Source organism: Schistocerca americana, chromosome 8 (assembly GCF_021461395.2).
Source record: "Schistocerca americana isolate TAMUIC-IGC-003095 chromosome 8, iqSchAmer2.1, whole genome shotgun sequence".
NCBI classification, from domain to species: domain Eukaryota; kingdom Metazoa; phylum Arthropoda; class Insecta; order Orthoptera; family Acrididae; genus Schistocerca; species Schistocerca americana.
In genome coordinates, this window is record NC_060126.1 from 65,013,091 (window position 1) to 65,039,347 (window position 26,257).

General features: G+C 42.8%; 1 protein-coding gene across 1 annotated transcript in view; it reads left to right on the forward strand.

Moving 5' to 3' along the window:
* The window catches only part of LOC124545014 (max-binding protein MNT-like), an 83,955-nt gene that overhangs the window by 33,857 nt on the left and 23,841 nt on the right, over window positions 1-26,257 (forward strand). Inside the window, exon 3 of the mRNA XM_047123791.1 lies at window positions 22,489-22,708. Coding sequence (XP_046979747.1) covers window positions 22,489-22,708 — 220 coding nt within the window. The remainder of the gene's footprint in view (window positions 1-22,488; window positions 22,709-26,257) is intronic.

The following is a 26,257-nucleotide window of genomic DNA, read 5'->3' on the forward strand; positions in this document are numbered from 1 at the left end:
GGGCTGAAATGAGAGTGGCTCACACTCCATAAAGCGACTTGCAGAGTTTACAGGGTGTTCGGAAATTTTTGTTACAAGCTTCTAGGACTTTTATAGAGGGCAGTGGGTACGTAACATTTTGAACAGGAACCCATGTAGAGAAACGTACCGTTTCCGTGCCACAGCCGTTTGAAAACATGTTTGCCAGATAGGTATGCAGCAGTGTAGTTATGGTAGGGGGAGGGGGGGGGGGGGTTACGTCGGAGCGGCTGATGTCATTTGATATCTGTCCTACCTCTGTGACCTGTTTCGAGCCTCGTTAATATGTGTGCACGTCTTACAGCAACGCGGTTGAGTACACGTTTGCAGAATACACCGACATGATCCTTATGAATGGGGAAGCTCACAGCAATGGAAGAGCATGTCGACGCCTTTAGCAAGAGAGTTTTCCACAATGTCCGACTCCACCGAATACCCTTCTCTCCACAGTTACGCACCGGCTTTGGCAAAGGGTACCTTCACCGTGACTGGTGCTACGAGACGCCGCACACCCTAATTGGAAGAGGCCTCCCACCGCGTCATGTAGGAGAGAACCCGTCAACGAGTAGACGAGAAATTTCTTGGACTGTTAATGAGTGGAATTACAAAACAAATGATGTACTGGATCACGCCTAACCAATTTCGTGTAAAAAAGGTCGCGTTACCAATATGTTTTTATGTTTCCGGACATGAGTTTCAATTCAAAATATCATGAACTCACTAGCCTCTAATGTCCTAAAAGTCCGTAACGGTAATTTCTGAACCGCCTGTAGACGTAAATGTAGACTAGCTACTTATTATGAAGCACGTAGGTAACGCAGAAAATTTTTGCGAGGACGTCCGGTTCTGCTACAGCAGCCATCGCTGCTTTTTTTTTTGATCAACCATGTATTGTACGTGTTTCGTAATTTCGTCCCTTATCCTAGTTCGCGTCCGGCCATCCTGATTTAGGTTTTCCGTGATTTCCCTAAATCGCTCCAGGCAAATGCCGGGATGGTTCCTTTCAAAGGGCACGGCCGAGTTCCTTCCGCGTCCTTCCCTAATCCGATGAGACCGATGACCTCGCTGTCTGGTCTCCTCCCCCCCCAAACAACCCAACCCAACCCCAACCCTTACCCTAGTTGACATTAACGGTTAACTGTGTTTTACGATTACACCCTCTTAATTCGACACAAAGAAGTTATCAGAATCTTTTGTTTCTGACGGCTGCAAAAACTTTGCTCAACCTTCACTTCTAAATATAGAGCTATTTTTAGTGAACCGGTATCAAAATGGACTTTCGGTCCAGAAATGCAACACAATGTTAGTTTCTTTATGTCTGAGTACTAAATCCTGCTTCATCAGACAGTTTTCATCTATCAGGAAGTACCAGGCCGGAGTTTTCTCCATTTGTTACCTACATCCTCGTTACTGAGCTTACCTGTTCCGGAAATAAGTTTCGTAAAAACTGCGGCAGATTTAGTCGTGCAGATGTTAATTTTTACGACACACAACTCTCTCTCTTTGTCTCTCTCTCAGCACTTTTCAGTGAGTTAGTCCACTGGCTACGTCCCCCTCACGCCTAGCCCCCAATACTGCTGTTTAGAAGTAGAAGCTTCGCCCTTGGGCAGTGGCCTCGGAGGCATACAGGCACACCGAGCAAATCCTGTTCGCTGAGGAAGGTAAGCTGACAGGGGTGCGCGTGGCCATGAGCCGACTTCGTGAGCAAGCATTCAGCCTGTAACGCTATCGTGCTACAGTGTGGCTTCTTATAGAATAGCGGATAGCTACAGTTAATTAATGGAGAAGCGGGATGCCGTCGCAGTGCACTTATTGTGAATACATTTCTGATACGTTATCAATAATCGCAACCAAACCGTAAATGGAAAAGTATTGCGCTCCTAGCTGACACGAAGACCTTGGCGGTCCGCAGCTCGTGGTCGTGCGGTAGCGTTCTCGCTTCCCGCGCCCGGGTTCCCGGGTTCGATTCCCGGCGGGGTCAGGGATTTTCTCTGCCTCGTGATGACTGGGTGTTGTGTGCTGTCCTTAGGTTAGTTAGGTTTAAGTAGTTCTAAGTTCTAGGGGACTGATGACCATAGATGTCAAGTCCCATAGTGCTCAGAGCCAGACCTTGGCGGGATCGTGTACAAGAACCGACTGACGCATTTCGCTCTCTCAAAATTTGCTGTTTAATACCATACTATTTCGTACCACCTCGTATATTCCCGGAAGACTCATTCGTTCAGCGAAACAAGAAGTTAACTCCTTTTTAATAATGGCACAATTACGGACAATGTGTGAGACATTTCCCCTAACATGATCTAAATCAAAAATTATTTATAGTTAGAAACAATTATAATTAAAGTTCTGACTGTTTGGCGCCCATTACCTGGTCATGTTGGCGTGCAAGATATCTTCTCAGGCAGCGAACCGACGAAACTCGCAACAATCTAACTGAAAAATACATAAATATCCTAATCACGAGAAGGTACGTTACGAATTACATTAGCTTCGAAACTGCGCCTTTTTTTAAAAGTGTTATTTGTTTCAGCGTCTGTACAGCTACATGTATACTCCGCAAGGCGTTGAACATTGCATGGCCGAGAGCACTGGGTGCAGGCATCGGGGCGTGCCCTCACCTCGCCTTCGACATCAGCGCGAGATAAGCGGTGGAGAGAGCAGAATACACAGTCTTCACGAATTCCGGCTCTCCGAAAACACCCCAACAGAGTCTCACGAGAACAACGTCCTCTTCCTCTACTGTATCTCAGTTCCCCGAGCGACTCTTGCACTTTCGTAAGGGTTGTACTGTCCTGTTGCGATTCTAGCCGCGCGTCTCTGATTATTGGCTTGAAGTCTGATGCTGTAACGTTCCATCAGAATGTCTAAGATCATTGGTGGAAGTGGCAACAAAACGACTATTCACATTGGTGTGTAGAATGTATGAGGCTGGCGACATACCATCTGACTTTCAGAAAAATGTCATCTACACAATTCCGAGGACTGCAAGAGCTGACAAGAAGGAATTAACGCACCATCAGCCTAACAGCTCATGCATCCAAGTTGCTGACAAGCATAATATACATAAGAATGGGAAAGAAAATTGAGGATGTTTTAGATGACGATCAGTCTGGCTTTAGGAAACTAAAGGCACCAGAGATGCAATTCTGACGTTGTGGCTGATATTGGAAGCAAGACTAAAGATATGTGAAGATACGTTCATAGGATTTATCGACCTGGAAAAAGCGTTCAACATAAAATGGGGCAAGATGTACGAAATTTGGAGAAAAATAGGGGTAGGCTGTAGGGAGAGAAGGGGGTAATATACAATATGTTCGAGAGCCAAGAGGGAATAAGAAGAGTGGACGATCAAGAACGAAGTGCTCGGATTAAAAAGGGTGTACGACAGGGATAGTCTTTCGCCCCTTCTGTTCAATCTAACAAAAGATGATGGAAACAAAAGAAAGGTTCAGAAGTATGATTAAAATTCAAGGTGAAAGAATATCAATAATACGATTCGCTGATGACATTGTTAACTTCAGTGAAAGTGAAGAAAAATTACATGATCTGCTGAATGGAATAAACAGTTATGAGTACCGGATTGAGAGTAAACAGAAGACAGACGAAAGTAATGAGAAGTAGCAGAAATGAGAACAGCGAGAAACTTAACATCAGGATTGATGGTCGCGAAGCAGATGAAGTTAAAGAATTCTACTGCCTAGGGAGCAAAATAGCCAATGACGAATGGAGCAAGGAGGACATCAAAATCAGACCAGCACTGACAAAAAGGGTATTCCTGGCCAAGAATAGCCTACCAGTCTCAAACATAGGCCTTAATTTGAGGGAAAAAAGGAGGGTATCTTCTGTTTATTCGCCTTAAAATGTTAGTGTGTTAGAATTAGCCGGAGTGTATTAGCAGGAAAGAAGAGAGATGCTCCGACAACAGCGCTCAGATATAAATATCACTGCGAGTCTTATCACCAAAGTACCCCAGCGCCTTCCAATCTCGCCGCACTCGTCTCATTGCAACCCGAGTGAATGAAGTAGAGCGGCTGTTTACCTTGTTGGATGCTGCACGTCTTCATGAAAGGTTCTTGAATTTTTTGCAGGTATACTAGATTCGATGCGATATTTGGCATCAAAACCAATATCTAAAATTCTGTAGATACCGTCTGTATCCCAGCTATCGATTACTCCTGTATGCACTACTAAGATTTTATCTACCAGAAAAGTATTTTACGTATTCAAACTATGTTTATAGCTCATTTTCTTCGGGGTGGGCATACGTTTATAACATTTGTACTTCAAGAGAAAACTTTGGACAATGTTGACATTCTTCGAAATTCTAAAGACAGCAGGGATAAAGTACAGGTCGCGAAAGGTTATTTACAGCGTGTGCATAAACCAGACCGCTGTTGCGAGAGTAGAACAGGAGAGGGAAGGGAAGCCAGAGTTGAGAAGCAGTAAAGGAAACCAAGGAGAAATTTGGAAAGGGTATCAAAATTTAGAGGAGAAGAAATAAAAACTTCTAGGTTTGCCGAAAACATATTAATTATGAAAGAGAGGGCAAATGACCTGGAAGATCAGTTGAACGAAATGGAAAGAGATTATAGATATAGATTATAGGATGAACAAAAGTAAAGCAAGAGTAATGGTATGTAACCGAATTAAATCAGGCGATGCAGAAGGAATGTGATTAGGAAATAGGAAACTAAAAGTGGTAGCAAGCGATTCAGACAAGAAGAGAATGGAAGGTTTTATATCGGATAACAGATAAGGAGGTACTGAATGGAATTGGGGAAAAAAGAAAGAGTAACAGAAGCGACGGTTGGTAGGACACGTCATGACACAACAAGGGATAGTCATTTTGGTAACAGAAGGAAGAGTGTGTGGGTTGGGGTGGGGGGGGGGGGAGGTAAAGTATACAGGTTGAAATGTAGAATGAAACAGTTATTCGGAGACGAAAAGGCTTGCACAGGATAGATTAGCATGGAGGGCTACATGAGACCAGCCTTTGGACTGAAGACTGCTACTATATCCGAACTACTGCACAGTGCGTGGCGCAGGGGCTTCCCATTGCTCCCGTGCTGGGGCTATTCGCATGTGGAGCGCGGTAACTATGACTATTTAAAGGCCTGTGTGCAGCAATACGTAGCAGACTCTTGTGCTTTCCAAGTCTCCAATTGTTTTTGAAGCTTCGTACGTAGAGTTTCGCAGAATGGTTGGCGTCTATCTTCAAGCGTATGCCCGTTCAGGTGTTTCAGCAAAGATTCCCCTTGTGTCAGACATATCTGTGCCCATCTTTGATACACAGTCAACAGGTCGCACGAGTGTTTTCTAAGCAATCTCTTTCACAGAGTGCGTTCTCGTAGATACTACTTATGAACCTAGGTTTGTCACCTGCTTTACCTACAATTCAACTCTGACCCATGAAAGCAAACGATATAATTACCATACCGGCTGTTACAAGCAGGTATTCGTGTTATCAGTCTGGTCATGTGATACCATGTTTTTACGTTTTGTGAACTCTACTGTTTCACCTGTCTGGACTTTTGAAGCTTATTGCCAATCTTTACATGAAATATTATCGGCATCTGACAGATTGCATCTACAAAAAGCCTGAGTTTACTAATAATATTGTTCGTCAATCCATCAATACATAACAATGGACGGCAATGGTCGATGTCTCTTCCCCCAGTAACTTATAATCCATAGTGAAAGGCAAAATGTGGAAATTAAGTTGTGTTTGCTAGAAACAATTCGACTATAAAATTAGATACAAACTTAAGCAGCAAAGGACAAATATCTAAATCAAAACTAAAGTATAGGGATTGACTTAAATTTTATGCACACTTACGTGCCGTTTTTAAAAAGCGTTAGTACAAGGTTTCCTATAAGGCAAAAACGCTAGTTTAAAATAAACTTTTTTAAACATAAACTGTCTTATTTAAAATACGATGCAATATATGGGACTTGAGCTATGACTGCATGAACAGAGTACAGAATGAAAAACGGCAGTAAGCAATGGAGGGTAAATATTCCGAACACTCGTCAGCTGTAGTGTAGAAGAACGTACTGTATTCACTTTTGCTCCGTCCTATCTGTGTTTCGCGTCCTCGACTTGGCGAGAATTTATATGAACTGCCGTGTAATCGCTACAATAACTATAAATAAAAATTTGATCGTCGGATTCTCAGTGATTTATTAATTCAAAAGAGGGAAAGGTTCTTGAAAATGTATTAAGTTATTGACACATTCCTTTATGTACATGTAACTTAATTACATTTGAAAGGTAGATGCTTATGTAATCTGGTATGTTTGTTATATTTCTGAATAGTGTATTTTAGTTCTCATAGCAGTGAATGGTTATTATTTTCCCCTGCGCCATTGACTACTTCCGATGTCAGTACTTCTCGTCAGACTGAGGAATAATGGGATACTTGGTATCGATATTATAGGCGTCGAAACGAAGGTGCCGATACTTGGTCGTATTAGTATTGTCGGACCGTTCCTAGGCCTTTAACGAAATTCACGTCGTTGAAGTATTCAGACTCATAGAATTGTCAGACTGTTACCGCAGCAACGACTGCTATGTGTACATCATCGCCTTGAGTCCGTTTAACACGAACGAATTTGTGCTCAAAATTGACTACTCGTGGTGAGTGCCCGTCACGTGCTATTGTGTAAATCAGCTACCATCCACGTCTTGAGTGAGTCGCTGGCGTCAGAGATTAATCAATGGTGTCCAGCGTGGCGTTATGAAATCCTGAGTATGCTCACGCCGAGCTGACTCCAATTATAATAATGGATTTTGTGCTTTGGACTGTCCTTAATACTTATTTTGTTATTCGTTTTGTGTTTATGAGACAGAGCAAAGGGTGCACCAGAGCCTAATATTTTTCCTACTAGTATTTACCCATACATAGACGAGACATCTAAAAGCGAAAAGATATTTAGGTTTTACAATACCCTGATAAACAGAGAGCCCGCACCGTGTATAAATAAGAACGTAAATAGATAAACGTTTTTAGTGAAATTGTTTCCAACAGTGAAAAAGTCAGATGTATTGAACGAGAACAATGATTTTTGACGTTATTTGGCACTTAGAAAACATCCTCGTCATCGTCTACATCAGGGATTGGGACTTATGGTCCGTTCCGTCTTCTTCAAAATTGGTCGAGTCATCTCTTCATTGTCTTCGCAAAGATCTGTTGTCTGTTGGTTTGTATTGTTTTATGATTTTAGTGATTCTTACATCTGGCATACGGTCTTTATGTTCTTTCCATCTTAACTGATACTGTTAAATGATAATGTCAGTTATATTTCGCATGTTTAGTTTTGCTACGATGTAATAATTTCTCTTTTTATCCATCAAAGCATATCCAGCCACATATCTAAGCAATTTCATTACACATGCTTCTTTCTCTTTTCATCTCTCTTCTTCATGCAGTTTTCGCGTCAATAGAGCAGTTCTGCTGTAGGCATGACGTTATATGACTTTAGTAAAGTATCTCTGTGGACTTCTTTCCCAATGTTCCATGCAAAGTTTCAAAGAGACAGTTGAATGGGAATAACTTTTTTGTATTTCATTGTTTGCCTTGTGTATAATACTGCACCGTAAGTATTTAAATGTATTAAGTGACTGTATTACAGTCGTAGCTCGCATGGGGTGATGGTGTAAAATGCCGTTAATTTTGTCTTTGTGATGGAGATGTTCAGATTATATTTTCTGGCTATTTTACATAAATTTAAGATAGCTTCGTTTAAGTCACTTTCGGCGTAAAGAAGTGTAGTAACATCCTAAAATGTTTTATTGTCCGTAATCAAGTTTTGGTTACATTGTTGATAGTTATGTTAAAAGGAGTGGGAGGGAGAGGACAGATACCCTTGTCTAACGCCTTGCTTTATTTGAGACGTATTATGTGTTTTGCTCGCTATTTTATACGTATTTTGTTATTGATGTATAAACCCAGTACAGGTCTTTTAAGATGGGATGGGATTCGTCTATTTCTTAAAATTTCCGACAGTTTGTTTCGAATTACTTTATGAAACACCTTTCCGTCGTCAATGAAGGCATGAGATGCTTGTAAATTGAATTCTACTAGTTGTGTCATGGTGAACATACAGTTCGAACATAATGTCTTTTCGAAAACTGTGCTGGGTATCAGATAATACAGTCTATACAAATCAAGTGTGATGCCCACCTTAGAAAACATACAAAATTTAAAGTAAAAATTCACTACTTAACCACTTCTGTATATTGTTTGATGTGTTTGTACGTATAAATTTTCTCCGGCAAATAAATGTTAATGTTCCTTTTAGTCCTCAGCAGTGTGTAGAATTCACCATACGATCTTTATCCATTATAAATTTTGCTCTTGTCATTACAAGTTCCTTAATTCCGTTTTCATATTTCGATTTATTTGTAAAAGTGGCGGTCCCAGACTACCTGACTTCTTACGTGTATCAAACAGCACAGATCACAGATCTCACGAAACGTGCAGTTTTGGTGGCCGCGTGTAAACGAAAACGACCGCTTGTCGCAGGCGAGACTGGGTACAGGAATAAAACGTGACGGGCGCTCGTGCAGAAGGTGCTGTAGCGTGCGTGGAGCGACGCGTGCAGGCGAGGCGGCGCTGCGTGCCCGCCTCTGCCGCCGTTCCTTGAACCAGTTGCGGCGCGCCACCTTGGCACGCGGCGCTGCTCTTGGCCGCCTTCGGCTTTCTGGCCTGTCGCCGTCCCTCGCGCATTTAGCCTCCACGCAAACTCCAAGGCAGGGCACCTGTCCACAGCTGCCCGCCGCATCTGGCCTATATGCCGCCAGGGAGGGGACAGGCTCGAATATTTATTTACTGTCTGTCCTGAGCTCACTGCTCGCTTCAAATTATATCTTGTGCGTGGGCAGATCCACCAGGCACTGCGGTGGAAGCGTCTTCATGTTCGATGCCTTATTGCCGAGCTTATTTCAACCTGTCCGCTCATCTGCACCCAGGTTTTTGGTAATCTAGAAGTTACACGGGTTTTCCACCGTGCCGGCCGCTGGTGGCCGAGCGGTTCTAGGCGCTTCAGTTCGGAACCGCGGAACTGCTACGGTCGCAGGTTCGAATCCTGCCTCGGGCATGGATGTGTGTGATGTCCTTAGGTTAGTTAGGTTTAAGTAGTTCTAAGTTATAGGGGACTGATGACCTCAGATGTTAAGTCCCATAGTGCTCAGAGCCATTTGAACCATTTTTTTTTTCCACCGTCTGAATTTTTCACGTATCTACTGACTACCAGAAATGTCGGGAGATCCGTCATATTTCTGCTACTTGAGAATATTTGTTTTTCTTAATTGGTCGTTCGACGTGTTGCCGCGAGAGTGACGTTTCAGCCGGATAGTAGTAATAGTAGTAGTAGCAGTAACAGTTTTATTCATCTCTGCATCACTTCTACAAGGACATTAGACAAGTCACGGTATTAGAATTTAATAACAACAAAGTAACATCAGTACATCATATACACAGGCATTGACGCTATTACAGGTGTAGTTTGGCGAGGATGGGACAGGTAATCGGACGTGGCCATATAGAAGTAATTTAGGGAAACCGTCGACTAGCTAAATCAGGATGGCCCGACGAAGATTGGAACTTCCATCCTTCTGAATACGAGGACAGTCGGTTGAAAACAGCGCTGCCTCATTCCGTTTATCCCTAATGTACAATCCTGTTTTCTTTACAAAGAATTTGTAATGTGAAAGGCTAGTGCTACGCTGGTCATTCATTCCTCGCTAGCAGTCCCTGCACACTCCGATTCTTAACACTAAATGCAATATCGACTGACATCAGGACCGTAGCGACAGTCTGTTTTCCATTTTATTTACCGCACGCGAGGCATTGTGTCTCGTACACGAGACTTTTAAAATGACTCCGCGAGAAGGAGTCAAGTGGGGTCAGATCAGGTGACCGATGTGGCAATGTCTTACATGAAATGTGTTCGCAGTTGCGAATATGGGCAACCGTCACCTGTGTAATGGAATGACGAAATGAAAATTTGTGCAGGACCGGGACCGGAACACGAATTCCCCGATTATCACGAGCGCTCGCATTACCATGAGGCAGTCCGAGCACGTATGTCGCCAAGCATGCCTGGGCCAGGCCGCGAATGGTACTGGGATAGCCTAATGGTAAGGCGACCGCTCCTGATAAGCGGGAATTCGCGCTCGAGTCCCGGCCCGGCACAAATTCTCGTCATCCTCAGCCGATGTTTGCCCACATTCGCAACTGCGAATACATTCCGCGGCTTCTAGCGATTATGGTCCTCAGTTCAAAATAAAATTACATTAAATTTCCTACAAGAACGGTCCTATTCGTTTTTTTCTCTAGGACCAATGATTTCAGTGTCGCAGGGGATGGAAAACACGCTAATTATTAAAAATAATATTTTAATGGTGTAAAATTGTTTTATTTAAAATGAAGTCTGTTAAGAACAATCCATTGCAGTAGAGCCGTATCAAAGGAGTAAATTGTGTTACGGTGGTGTAATAGGTTGAGGAGAGTGGGTTAGAGTGGTCGTGTGATGGAAGGCAGGTCGCCCGGTGGTGGTCCTGCGCTTCCCAACCACGCAGGTCTGCAAACAGGAGAGCGTGCAAGCGACTCCTCACTCTCTGTGCTCACAAGAAGCAACCACAGGATGTTTCACAAACTTATACCGACTCTTCCGCCGCGCGCGTTGTGGGCCACTAGCGAGCCAGTGCACAGACACCCGGGGTGTTTATTTTCCACCGAGTGCGGTAACTGTGATACGAGTATGAGTTACCGATAATCGTAACCCACGTGGTTAAATCTCTGCATGCTGTTCTACACTACTAGTCACCCTGTGTGGCAGTTGTAGCGTTCCTTTGGGAAAGTAATTTCCCGTGCCACAAGCTCAGCTCGCTTGACTGCATAAATCTCTTCCATTCGGCGATTGCTGGCGCTTGTAGAGCGGAGCTTACTACCTATCCACAGTACGGCTTGTAAGGTGGTTTTGGTTACGGCTGATGGAATCAGTATGGGACCCGTTGCAGAGGGAGCATATTTAAGGCTCTAGGCCTCTTCGTATGGTGGGAGAGCTGCATTTGGTACCTCTCGTGCTGTGAAAAGTATTCCAGCCATCAGTAGTTGGAAAAGTGAAATTGATATTGTCGAATACATATTTACAGCATATTACACTTAAGGCAGGCTCTTCGAGGGGGTTGACCGTTGACAGCTACAGCTGTTGAGCTTTCGTATATAGTCTTATATAATATCTCACTTAACGAGTGCAAATAACTACTGTCTTAATAAACTGAAAATAACTGCACTATATAAACAAGAGCTCAGTGAAGTTATTTTGTCTACTCACACAACAAAACTGGACAGGAAATGCTGCTGAGGTAAGGGGGAAAGCGACCAGCGTTCGTGGTGGGTGAAGTTTTCTTCCGCAGGAGAGCGCTATAGCTGTCATATAGCTGTCATACATACAAAATAATTTCCTCACTAACAGTATAGAATAGTGTGTAGAGCTTTATATGGATTCTGCCCACGTACGTTTCTTGCGTTAGTATTATTAGTAGCTCATATTTGCATTCCATCTAGTGTTAACGCATTTTGGAAGTAAACACCGCGGGCGCGTCTGTAAACTACATCACCGTAGATTCGTAGGCGCGCTGCAGAATGGTCGATATAACTTTGTGAAACACCCTGTAGTTACTACTTAAGATGTAGTGGGGTAGAGTGACTTTGCAAGCTTGCTAAGTTGGGAAGCGCGCATTCCCTCTCGCGACCAACCTCCAACCCTCTCCGTCATCCTATTACACCCCCGTAACATAATTTATACATTAGACACGGGTCTACTGCGCTAAGATGTGGCACACACACACACACATATAATATTTGCGCTTAACCGAAATTAAACCGTCCGTATTTCCTCCACAAACAGGTGACACGACTGGCACAGCGGAGACAAGTCACATTTGAAAGACCATTTTACCTGGACCAGAATAGCAAAGTGATTATTATAAATGAAAAGCACCAGTTTGCTTTCGTTCTATTGTAGAACAAAAGCAAACTGGTGCTTTTCATGTATTATAATGTTGTTCTATCAAGAACCGACGGAAGATTCTGTTAAAATGATTATTAGTTGAGTGTAGAAGGGGAGGATGTCGTCGCTTCGGGGGTACCCGCAAGCGCAGTATGTTACCGGTAGCAGCAGCTGTTCATAGTGACTACGATCATAATTATGTTCCCAGTTAGTGCGCAGAACAGAGTTCGTTTGGAGAATCATAGTAGTCGTATCACTTCCCTAAGGAATTTAACTGTTACACTCACGCATTTCGTAAAATAAACATAGTGCGCAGGGATACAAAGCATATAAGAACAAGTTACAAGAAGTGTGTGGCAGATCGCAATTGTCGCCCGCTTCGTAACACCGCATAAATCTGGGATTACATTAACCGTCGTGGTATCATGCTTGTGTGAGACGGCTGTTGAACTTCCCTTGCAGTGTCGTTTCACGTTTTCCCCCGGTGTACCTTTCAGTTGGATGTGAAGTGCCGTTCGCAATGTTTGACCTTCCGTATATCCATAGTAGAGTCGCCGGGTCGTCTGGGACATACGATACCAGTCACACGTCTTTATCAGCATTTCGCGTTTGTTGCTTTAATTATGATGTAATACATTATGTGTACTACTGACACTGTATCATAATTTATTTGCATAATATGGAGCCTCTGCCAGGGCCATCTCATCATTCAAAAGACACTGAACAGGCTGGTTACTCTCAATCAGTTCTGAGAGTAAATGAACCAACTTTGAAATGTATTTAGAAGTTCTGGACAGCGGTAATATTTATTCAGGTTACGGAGTAGAAAGTGATGGTGATACGAATTCAAAACAGAAGATGATGATGATGGTACCTAGAACATTCAAATGCTGAGCGCGTATGGGGTACGCTTTTCACTCAAGACAATTTAGACGAGATTCTACAAAGATCAAACAATGAAATAGTTAAAAAAAAGTACCGTCACATCTTTCGTACGTGATATTTGATGTTCTTGAGCTGAAAGGTTTTATAGGCTTCGCAGCAATCTCCTAATCTAACAACGAATCCGTCGATAAACTTTTCTCTGTGGGTGGAAGCGAACGTAACATTTTCCGCAGTACAACAAGAAAGTTTTGTTCATATTGACAGCTCTTCGATTCGAGAAATCACTTGAAAGGGAAGACAGGAAAAAATAAGACTCGACTGTCGCAGTGTCAAATATTTGTAACAGAACGGTCAGCAGCGTTCCTCGCAGGCTGTAATATTTGTGTTGTTGAAATGCTTATTCCTTTCGCGGGCGACGCAAATTTCGAACGTTCCTGCAAAGCGAACGAGCGAAGTTTGCATTAAAGTTTCTGCGTATGATAAGATACCAAGAAACATTACATGTATAACGCATGCAGTGTGATCTCTAGGGAACTGAAAGTTAACATCAAAGTGTTAATTTATTCTTGAAATTATCCAGCAATTTTGTTTCTATTTCTGATTATTGGTTGTTTATGGTATAGCATAGGATTAACAGACACCACGATGAAAAGCATGTTACAAAATCGTATGATACAGCTTAGGGTGAAAGAAAGCACTAATCGGGCCAGAGTGCGCGAGCGCGCGGAGTCGAGCGGCGGCGAGGTCAGCCGAGCGCGCAACTTCCGCGTCTGCCCCGCCGCTGCGGTCACGTGCGCACGCCGCTGGCAACGCCGCGCCGCGCCGCCTTGCATGTAGGCGCACGTGCTGGCCGAGCACGTGGCGCGCCGTTGCCACATCACGCGGACCCTCCCCTGCCCTCCCCGACCTGTTGAGCGCGCACCGTGGCCCCCCACCACAGCCGCACGCCCCACTCTTCCGTGACTCACGCTCTCGGCCGTGCCGTCTCCCATATACTTCGGCCAGTCGTGCGTGCCAGCACGGAGGAAAACGCCGACTTAGCGCTCCTGTGGTTAAGCGAAGGCTATGGGAGGACAACGCGAAAAACATTAATAGCGACTTAACTGATTTTACTTACGTGCAGTTTAAATCAAAATAACGCTTTAGTTCATTATCGGAAGTTAGATCTTCGTTGTCGGTTGCCTTTCATTGTCTTTGCGTACACCCTATTACTATTCGCTGGCCAGGCGGAGTTACAGCAGGTATAGTCCGATTCACGGACGGTGGCGGTACGCGCAGGTCGAGGCGTGGACGGGGATTGCGTTGTTGCCGATTCCGAACGACAGATGCGATAGACTCATACACGTGCTTTGCGCTTGAAGAAAGCGCAAATTATATAGCGCATGTAGAATCTGTCGATGACGACCGCCATAAGTGATGACAACTCGCAACAAATGAACCACCCGCGTACATAACTTTGGCCTGAAGACTTTAATGTCACCGTAATAGGAGCTTAACTCAAATAAAATTCCTTGAACCTGCAGCCAATAGTGTCCCATTGTAAGTCCTAGTGTAACTCCAGTTTTCAGGCATTTAAGAGTAGTTATAACCAGATTATACGTCCGGCCCCGGTAGCTGAGTGGTCAGCGTGACGGAATGTCAATCCTAAGGCCCCGGGTTCGATTCTCTGCCCAGGGTCTGGGTGTTGTGTTGTCCTCATCATCATCATCATTTCATCCCCATCGACGCGCAGGTCGCCGACGTGGCGTCAAATCGAAAGACCTGCACCAGGCGAACGGTCTACCCGACGGGAGGCCTTAGCCACACGACATTTCATTTACCAGATTTGTCTGGAGATCTTGCGAACCAGGAATCTCTAAAGCCACAAACAAATTTCCTTTTCACCATGATATTTCCGCTCAGTGAGTAAAGCAAAAAATTATCATAACTGTATTGAAATAAAAGTACCCTTATAGTTCTATAGTGAACCTCAGCAAGGTCACACTCTCAGTTACAATACTTTTTGATCCATTTCATCACTTCGGATGATATTATTCAATTACAAATACGCGATTATGAAGAGTTGCATTGTTCGAAAAGAATTTGCCACTTTAGAAAGTATTTATTTACTTTGTTGAGAGCTAAGCCTATTATTCTGACATGACGCTAACTTTTGACGTAAATAAAAACGAGCAGATCCACTTGTTGGCAGTTGCTAAATCTCGTAGGCGACGGAGAGGGCGAACGACATTGTGCAAGAAAGTAGAACGGCTTTCAACTTTCGTAACTTGAACGCAAGTTGGCACGACCGTGTGCAAGTTGGGTGTTCCCACATTTAAGTAGATTTTGCTACTAGTATTGGGAGGTATGCACGTGCAAGAAATCCGTGCCTGTGGAAAGTCGGCTTTAGGCAGGGGTGGCGGACGTTGTCCTGGCACGAGTGTCGTAGCGCTCAGCGTGGCTGCCCCGTTTCCCCCCACTGTCTGAGCGTGAGGCCGGGAGACTGCGCATGCAGTGCAGTCGCACGCTCTTCCACATAGACAAAAAAGAACAATTTTCAGAATTATTTAATTATTTTTGGGCATTTTTATCTGGTACAAACTGTCGCCATGCGGAGACACACGGACAATTTCACAAATTTTTGCAGTCAAGTTGCCACATAATCGTAACTTAGTTTCATAATCGAAAAAAAAGTCTATCACACAAATATTCGGTGGAAATATAAAAGTACTTTTGCAACCTCGTTATGGAGACGTGGAAACACTGCCTGCTGAAAGCAATGTAGACATCCTGGACAGTTTTAACGCTAAAAGGATTTCTCCTTAAAAAGGGAATTTCCTTACACGTTAATCAGTTACATCTGCACATGCACAGGGCCGTGTTCAGTTGAAACGGCAAACGGTCTCGCAGCTCGAGAACATATGCAAGACTGACATTTAGAAAGGTATCCTTGTTATTCTTTCAAGGCCACAATGAATTCTTCAGACCTCGCGTTTTCTTTAACGGCAGTTAGCGTAGGGAACTGGACTGTGTGTGTGAGGATATGTCCTTTCAGAAACGCGATTTTCTTTTAAAATGCGTCACCATCAAATCAGAAATCAGTTATTTTTCTCCTTGCAGTTCCTTGCTGTAGGCAGCGTGCAGTCAAGTCCACTTAAAAAGCGAGGAGTGCAATCCACTCCAGATGTTCTGATTTTCATCCCTACATTCCTTTCTTCTTCATAAATTCAACAATAGCGAATTTTAAATAGAAAAGTCGTTCCAGGAATGCCGATTGACTTAACCGACGTACTTTGCAGTAATATGTAAAGTCTCCATACGCTTCGTTCAGTTCCATCGAAAGCTGTCACAACTGACAGCGAAGTTATGCGTGCGATGTCAGAAGTTTTACTATTCGTACCGCCAATTTTGTTCGCGTGCTCCGTGCCTGCAAATTTCGGTCGAAGTGCTCGTTATAATACGGACGACGAATCCCGTCTGTCGATCTTTGTAATTTTTTGCTCTTTCACTGCCAACTAAATCCTTAAATGGTTTCTGCACGGTATAATAATGTCGTTTCACAGCACATCTGCGGTACCTGTCGTTTATATTACTGCATAATATGTACACAGAATTCTCATCCTCTCTTCTGTCATTCCCACTCATTTTTAGACTTCTGTCGATCGATCGCTAGAGTGCCTCTTTTTGTGCAGATTGCGACCTGCGAACGTCCTCCGTACCACGAACAAATGGCGAATGGTAAACAGCGGTAACACTTCGACTGTGCCGAACGAAAAATGTCACACCGCCGTACTCGGTAATTGTCGCGTCGTACCGGGTACTTAAGAGGAGGACCGAGCCAAGCCGAGACGGCCCGCGCTGGAAGAGTGGTACGTTGCAGTCTGGCGAGCCGTGTCCAGCCGGCGGCGGCGGCGGGGCAGCGACCGCCCTTGGCTGCGCTGCATTGATTTTGGCGGCGCCAGCCGCGCTGGCCTGGACTGCCAGTAGCGCACCCGGGCACCGCAGCGGCCCGTGGCCGGCCTGCTCCAGCTGTCACCTCGGAAAATTAAAATCACGCGCTAGTTGAGCCGGCTTCCTCCAGTCGGGGCGCTTAACGCCTCGCCCAGATCGTTCGACGTTGCCACAATGCCTCAGCCGTTAGACGTGTTTCACACTTATGCGGTTCCATTCGGTTTCGGTTTGTTTTCGGTTGCAAACTAATGCCTTTCACACATACACGGTTCTCATACGGTTCGTCTTCGGTTTTGTGTTTTCTTCCGTACTCAGGTCAGTAGTGATCATGGAGAGAGGTCAAGTTGTTTCTCTATAGAAGAATAAATAAATAAACGAAGGAGGTTCAAAATGGCTCTGAGCACTATGGAACTCAACTGCTGAGGTCATTAGTCCCCTAGAACTTAGAACTAGTTAAACCTAACTAACCTAAGGACATCACACACATCCATGCCCGAGGCAGGATTCGAACCTGCGACCGTAGCGGTCCTGCGGTTCCAGACTGCAGCGCCTTTAACCGCACGGCCACTTCGGCCGGCACGAAGGAGGGATACTAGAATTCATAGGGAGCACCCTCTCATCACTTTACGGCAGAAATTTGGAGCATTCTACACGATTTCCCTGAAGCTACAAGAGCACGAGCAAAATTTTTTTTAATTACTTCAGGATTTCAACGAAATCATTCGACGAATTACACGTGAAGCTAAAAGGGCCGTCTTCAACGCGAAGATACATTCGTGAAGGAATATAATCAACCGTGTATTGTGTTGTAATTATTTATGTATTTAAATAAATGCTATTGATTATTTTCATAATTTTCACATCATTCCTCTTAAAATTCTCTCAAAATCGCGGCAAGTTTACCAGTTCTCCTAATGTACTGTCTCTCTTAATCGACAAAAATCACTTTTTCAATTCTTACCCAATTCGATTTTTCTTCGTGCGGCCAAATGCATCAAAGTCACTGGTAAAACGTCTTTCCACGCTTCCGTCTTAAATTAATCCTTAAAATTTTCGCAAGTTTTGTCCCACATCAGTGGTTTGGATTGCACTGCAGAAATCATCCGATCCACATCAACATTTGGTAAACTGATGATATTATCAGAAAAACTGCGACAACGACTTTAAAAAAATAATAATAAGAGAGAATTTTTAAAGCGATCCACTCGAAATCAGGTTGAAACAGAAACTGAATCGTCCATGTGTGAAGGTCTTGATTGTATTCTGTTTCCTGCACACGAGTTCGCATCTTATAGAAACCTCATGAAACCTGTTCGTGTCGAGGGAGTTTTCGGTGCTCTACTGTTTCTATTAGGTACGTAGTAGAACCCGAAGCACCGTTTCACCCTTGCCAGTGACCGAAAAAGAACCGAGCCGAATGGAACCGGGTATGTGTGGAAAAGGCCTTAGCCATTCCACTTCCAATTTATTGTCCGGCTTTCTTTCTTGATCCCGGGTCTGGCCCGTTTTTTCGTATTTCATCACACGTGATAACCACACAACACACACACACACACACATACACACACACACACACACACACACAGATGCCAATGAAATACACACGTTTCGTAATCAGCACTGAGCAAACACTACTGAGAGTGGCTTATATTAGAAAAGATTCACACTACATTGCGTGAAGTCGAATTTTTGAAGCCTCTGAATGAATCGTTGCGATTAGAACATAGCGTAGCGGTTAGCACATTAATCTGCTGTGTAGGTGTACCTCGACTGCAAACAAACCAACAAATAATTACTCAACTTTCTCTGTGAGACGGCAAAAGAATTGTAAGATCAGTTGCATGGAATTGGTAGGTCTTGAGAAGAGGTTACAGCGTGAACCCCAGAAAAAGTAAAACAAGGATGATGAAATGTAGTGGAATTAAGCAGGTGGAAAAGAGACGCCAAAAGTTGCTGTTTGAGCTGCAAAATATACTTTCGGACGATAGAAAAGCGGATCTGAAAAATAGGTATATGATAACATTGAATATGCATTTAAGTGTTAGAAAATGTTTCAAAAAAGTATTTGTGTGGAGTGTAGCCGTATACAGAAATGAAACGTGGATGATAACCAATTCCGACAAGAAGAGAAATGAAACTTCTGAAGTGTGGTGCTGCAAAAGAATGCTTACATTGTTGGTTAGGTAGAACGCGTAACTAATGAAGAGACAGTTGAGTTGGGGGAAAACGAAATGTATGACGTAACTTAAGAAGCGATAGATTGGGTGGATACTTTATGAGGCTTCAAGCAATCATCTATTAGATAATGGAGGGAAATATTGGCGGTGACCCAAGGCTCGAATTCAGTAAGCAGGTTGCACTGTAGTTACGCAGGAGCGGAGAGGTTTGCGTAAGATAGAATAGTGTTGTGAGCTGCAGCTACGGTCAACATTTGATGTGCGCCTTTATGTCGCTTAAATGTTCTCCACAGACGTCAAGATGCAAACCCCGGTACGTAGGCAAAAACTTGGGGGGGGGGGGGGGGACTTGTAATTTCCTACAATTTCATGTCATTTTCAGGACTCTTGGTTTCATGCATCTTTATTCTCCGAAAGTTCTTCAAGAAGTCTGGAAGTTAGCACATGTAAAAAATATAAAGTTTTTTTGGTTAGTGGAGGGGGGTGGGGAGAGCGCCGGTGACTTCATGACACCAACTTCCCCCTCCCTCTGACTCCGCACACGCGAAGACATTACTGAAAGATTATGCTGGACTTAATTTGACACCTCCCAGGCAATTTTTTAACTTACTGGAAAAAGTCGTCACCGTAGATTTAAAATAGTACACGTGTATCATGTGACAACGTAAATATAATTTGCCGCCGAGACGTACTACAGGATCTTCTGTGTTCAAATGTTTTACTTACTTCTTGTAACGAATATGAAAAATGTCCAAATGTGTGTGAAATCTTATGGGACTTAACTGCTTAGGTCATCAGTCCCTAAGCTTACACACTACTTAGCCTAAATTATCCTAAGGTCAAACATACACACCCATGCCCGAGGGAGGACTCGAACCTCCGCCGGGACCAGCCGCACAGTCCATGACTGTAGCGCGTAGACCGCTCGGCTAATCCCGCGCGGCTGTAACGAATATGAAATTAAATCCATTCATATGTAGTACAACTTTTGAGTAGAAGACAAATGACGTTTAAAGCCTTTAGTAAACATCTAACTCAGTGTGTGACGTCACGACGCGTTTTTTTTTCCAAACTCTTCGGGAAGCCAGAATTGTACGACACCCCAATAGGCCAGAAATATCTCCACTGTCATTCATGCCAAATGCTAACTTATCCACTAATTAATACTGGGTACAAATTCATCGAACAGCTACAAAGCTACAGAAAGTTACTGCTGGCAGCGGTTGAACGATGTCCACTGCAGTAGAAAACATGACGTCGTAATCACGAAGACAACTGACTGTGCATCGAACAGAATTCGGAGCAAAGTGACATTGCTACGGAAACCAACGATAGTAGGCCTACCTGCTGATTATATTAACTCTTGTGGTTGTATTGTTTTGATTGCTTGTTGTAAGTTTTATCACAAGTTTTCAAAAATCGAGACTTGTGCATTATGGCTGGGGAGGGGGTGGGTTGTATCGCTGAAGAGATGCGTCCCGGCACCTAAAATTATGTTAGAAATTGAGCACTGAGATATTGTGATTTGGAGTAGACTTCATTCCACACTCGTCCATAGCTGTACAAAAACCTTGCGCATTCATCAGATACAGATACTGATTAAGAGGAGACAGCAGCGCAGAATCCCGCGTTGCTCAGTTCGGTGGGAAACAAGAATATTTCGAGTTCCAGCAGACAATGTCTGTTAAAGCACTATGATGTTGAAGACCACTGTATTGTTCAAGACCGTAATTGTTGTAACATTTCCAGATCAGGCAACTGCAGGCTGTGTGATGTTACAGGGTGCAAGGATTTTAAAATTTGGTAGTACATCCTTCCAGGCAAAGGTGGACAGGCTGCTTGCTGCACCAGCGCACCATAGCCATAGAAATTGTGGGTTCACATCTCTATAAGCATAACTAAGTATTAGATAGGCGTGGTGCAAAATACTGTTGTTTTTCGTTTTCTTTAGTCCTTCCAGAGAATACCGTGGGAAGCAGAGAAACTAGCTCTCTTCCCGCTTACTACAAACATCCTGTAAGATGTATGAGTATTGCGTTGCCTACATTTTATGACGATTTGTGCTGCAGTACTCTGAAATAGTGGCGAAATATGTACGAATGGCAGGTAGTGCAAGTAATTCTCATGGGGCTATCAGTACTGCCTGCAAAGACTGAAAAATGTTTAATGTGTACGAACTGTACCGGTATGTTTCTTTGACCGTAAAGACTCATCTCATGACATTTACGTGAAATTATGTGCTGCAATATGTTCTCAAAAGTTGAAGCAACATTCTGTACAAAGAAGAAGTCTACACTAGTTGATTCCTGTACGAACTCACTTAGATGTGAATCCATCAGTGCAAACTTCCATGCACAGCTCTGCTTCTCCTGACTTGCACTACAGTATCCTGATGATCTACAACCCAATATAATGAGGAACAGTCAGATGAACAATGAAGAAAAGTATCCAACACATTGTTACTGAAACAGTCGTCTTAGGAAGACACTATGCTGCAATAATATATACTACCAGTGTTCTAATGTTGATCGAACCTATTGAGCTTTTAGGATAATAAGACAAAATAGTAACGATTTTTTAAAGTTTAATGTCAACATTTGAATCTTATTTAAAACTTAATGAATTCGCATTGTTCTTCCACCATACGTCTGTTTTTATGAGGTGTATAAACGAGAAGTGCACTTCAAAAGATGTACGCCAAGTTCCCGTTTCAGTCATGTGTAATAAGAAACAAGTCTGGTTGTAATCGGTTTCAGTGTCTCTCTCGATTTCTTCCATAGCAATTCTTGGGGCATTATCATTTATGTGATACTCGAATAATTTTACGACGTTCTGGGAAAGCTCTTGGAAAGTTGGGCACCTAGAATATTTTCGCAAGCAGTTAAAATACAATGCTTTCCAAAGCTCAGTTTCTGTTCTTCTCATTTTTTGTTTTTATCATTTGGATTTTATTAGAATGGGAGCTGCACCAACATGCATTAGTTCTCTTTCGTCCATTTTTGTGGCACTGCTATGTCACGCTCCTGGTCTGGTTCTCAGCTAAGAAGCTGATGGCTAAGAAAGAAGTGAAAAGATATTGGTTCCACTTGGATCTGATTTATGCCCCTTTTTCTTTTTTTTTTCGCTCCACACAACCACTTTGTAAAGGTTGTGTATTCAAATGTGTCTTAAAAAGAAACACATGTATTGCTTATGACAGTTTTTGGAGACTTTGTCCCAGCATTTTAGTTTGAAATGGAATACTATAGAAATCTGTCACAATTGGTTCAGTAGCTTTGATTTAAAGGTTGCACAGGTAGGCATACTGTTCATTTGTTCCATTACCCATTAGACCCTTTCATGAATTTGTTGCAGGTGTCTTTGTACTACACAGACTGTTTCTACAGTTCTGTCATTATTAAAAAAAAAAAATAGATACGCTTTCACTGTTTCAAGGTGGTACTTTATTTCTCTCGGTCAGGTAATGCGACGGAAGGAACGCGAGTTCGAGCACGAGATGGAGCGACTCGCCAGAGAGAAGATAGCCGCTCAGCAGAGGCTCGCCAACCTGAAGAAAGAGCTGTCGGCACAATGGGACCATATAGACTTCAACGCCTTGCTGCCCGAGACCGTTCCTGTCGACAACGATCCAGTGAGACCACCACGTGATACTGTGTCGCACACTGCTTCCACAGCCTCAGGTCGGTTGAATGTAAAACTTACGTGTTGCCGATAAAATTAAACTTTCCAAAATTGAAACTGGTCTAGTAATCTTTAAGTAGTTAAATCTTACTACTAGGCAACTTTTATTGAGATTTGCAATTTTGTTTGTATTTTAAGTTCACTATTTTTGAAATGTTACTGTTATTAGACAAAGATTCGATATTTTGACCAGTTTTCGAAACAAAATTTAATATCAACATCACTAACATTGTGTACCAAGGAAAATAATAAATTTTTGAAAATATAATTGGATGGATAAAAAAAAATGTACGTACCAAGTGGCAGCGAGAGAAAACACACACAAAGGTTACAGAAAGTACAAGCTTTTGCAGCCATTGGCTCCTTCTTTTGGCAGAAGGGTTGAAGAGGAAGGAAGAGAGGTGAGGAAAAGAAATGCCGAGGTCTAGCAAATGGGGGAGGTCAATAAAGTTACAGAGAACCTACAAGTCACGGGAGGTTTACCAGACAGGATCTCGTCTTGTTGCTATAGCACGCATATTACCTGACACTGATGTCGTGCACCTAGGAGTGTAGGCTTCTGTGGCTGATGTCAGTTTTTATGTGTACATCGTCACTGTAGAATATGGACCACTGTTTTGGCTTTCATCATACGACATACTGACAAAGTTACCTTTCGACAGAGCACAAAATTCTGAACGGTACACTGTCTATGAAAAGTATCTGGGCCCCTATCGAAGGACATTAATACGGGGTGTGTCCATCCTTCGCCTTTATCGTGGCCTCAGATCTGCTGGGGACACTTGCAGTGAAGTGTCAGAATGTCTGTGGAGCAATGGCAGCCCATTTTCCCTCAAGAGCAGGTGGAGGTGTTGAACAAAGTTGACACTCTAACTCATTCCAAATGTGTTCCATCTGGTTCAGGCCGGGGGTCGAGCAGGCAGGTCCCTTTCGGCGATGGCACTGTTCACGAACCTTGCCTCACAGGTGCTGCCTTACGGCAGGGTGCATTGTCATTCTGATAGAAGCAATCGGCGTCTCTGAATTGTTCCTCTACTGTACACAGTACACAAAAATGTGTTCGTATCCTGCATTTAGTGTTTTCTTAACACCCTAACAGTGAACAACACCCCTGTACCCTAACACCACGTCTTCCGTGCTTCACTGTCGGCGGCAGGGTAATGTCCTCCAAGGATTCGTCAAATCCGAACCCTTCGATCATATTGCTACAAGAGTATAGTGTGATTCGTCACTCCTAATCACTGGTTTCCAGTTGTTTGTCCAGTGGCCTCTCTCTTTACACTACTTCAAATGTTGCTTTGCACTGACTACAGAAATGTGTGGGCCACGAGGAGCTGCTCAGCCATTATACCCTATTGTTTTTAACTCTCTACACACAGTCATTGCACTAGCTGGATAACTCGAGACTGATTACTGGTCTCGGTTTAGCTAAGTTGCTCCTTTGCATTTCCAGTTCACTGTCACGTCAGCAACGGCTGACTCGGGCAGCTTTGGAAAGGTCGAAATGTCCGTGACGAATCTGTGACTCTAGTGACATCTGGTGACTGGTCCACATTCGAAGTCACCGAGCTCTACCGACTCACCCATTCTACTGTTACTGCTTCTCTACTGACAGTGCAATACTCTCCACCTCTCCTACTGACGAGTTTGCGCCTCGAGACAGCCGGGGGTTACATCTGCACTAAATAGTGCTACCCGGAGACTTGTGGTCAGATAATGTATTATATGTGGAAAATGTTTATTAAAAGTAACATTGTGAATTAACAGTTACAAAGACTGGCACAGTTGATGACAGTTATGAAAATTTGAAGTTTGTACCAATATGCCATTCATCATCACAACCACTGCACGAGAAATGTATCTGATGACATCAGGAACTTTTAAAATATACTGCTGAAGTTGCCATTCAAATAACAGAGACAAAACACACGTGGCACGAAACATTCAGCTGCAATTAGATTGACCTAAAGTTAAAAGCATCAACTTACCTAATGAAATTCATAAATTTCTTTATAATATGAAGTGCTGCAGTGGGCACAAGGGGTTTAAAGGAAATTGAATGAACAATTTGTATAAAAAATTCAGCAAATAGGCCTACAGTATTCCATGTACATTTGAAAGGCACAGCACTTAAGAATCTTTAAAATATTTATTACAAGTCTCAGCTTCAAGTAGTCACACTCGATAAATATTTTCAGTCACATTTAAGATCGTACTCAGATATAAAAGTTAAATGAATTAAAACCTTAATAAATAACTATTTATGTAGATAACATACATTGACATTATTTAAACTGCAAAAATTCTTAGAATTTAGAACTCTTAAAATTATCCTGATTAACCATGAGTTCTCAGAACAACAACAACAACATAGCCATAGGTTGTAACACAAAAGGAACAGCACTACACCACATTTCTGTGGCATCAAGGATTTAACTAAACCCACATTGCATCTATACAGACGCGCATGCATTGTACAGACCCATGCATCATGGATGATAGGCAAGGGAGGAAGGAGAGGGGAAGGGCCAAAGAAGAGAACTAGTGCTGTGCAACTTTGGAATGTAATACAGATATTGTCTAAAAGATACAACACAAGTAATTTAGAACCAAAGAGCAATTTAGATAATGCAGCTAACATTGATACGTAAAACATGTTGCTAAATTCATAATTGAATTAAAACATTTAGTGCATGCAATTTTCACCCGAGGGATTCGCTTAGGCACCATGTGTTAAAGTTTAAGATGTATGTCTATTGGTCCAACCAGATGTTTAGTGTCATTTAGATGCTTTTCAAATAACATCTTAGGATTTCGCAGTGATAAGTGTTCTTTAAATTGGGTCTCTAAAGTTCTACCAGTTTGACACATATATACCACTCTTGAAAATCACTGTATTTAATCTTATACACACCGGACACACAAAATTTACAACTTGCTGTCTTTGTATCATGTTTTAGTCGAAATCTGATAGTTTTGCTTCTATCGAAACATCTTCTTAACCCAATTTTCTGAAGTTGTTGCCCTTTTGTATCGGGTGCTCTTCACTGTATTCAGTTAGCATGTAAATATGGATGTTTTTGAACTTTTGGAGGAACTTGAAATAAATAGACATTGTGTGAAAGAACCACATAAACTACTCAATTCATTTTATTTAAAGAATTTTGACGATGTACTGAGCTCTCCAGCTTTGCTACAGCTCCATTTAACAGAAGACAACTTCAGCAGCTCGCCACATTTATTGGCAGTGTGCCTGAGTCATGGTTTCAGGCAGAGTGAACTCAATGTACACATGCAGTAAACGCACCTCAGACACACACTGCCAAAAACTACATGTGCTAAATACTTTTTTACATTAATAATTTAATTATTAATTTTGACATTTGTTGTGTATCAGTGTTAGCTGAATTACCTAAATTACTCCTTGTATCTTGTAGACAATACCAGTATTACATTAGAATACTGAACAGTATCAGTGCTTTTCTTTGGCCCTTCCACTTCCTTCCCTCCCTTACCTATCATTCACAATGCACTGATTCGTATGACGC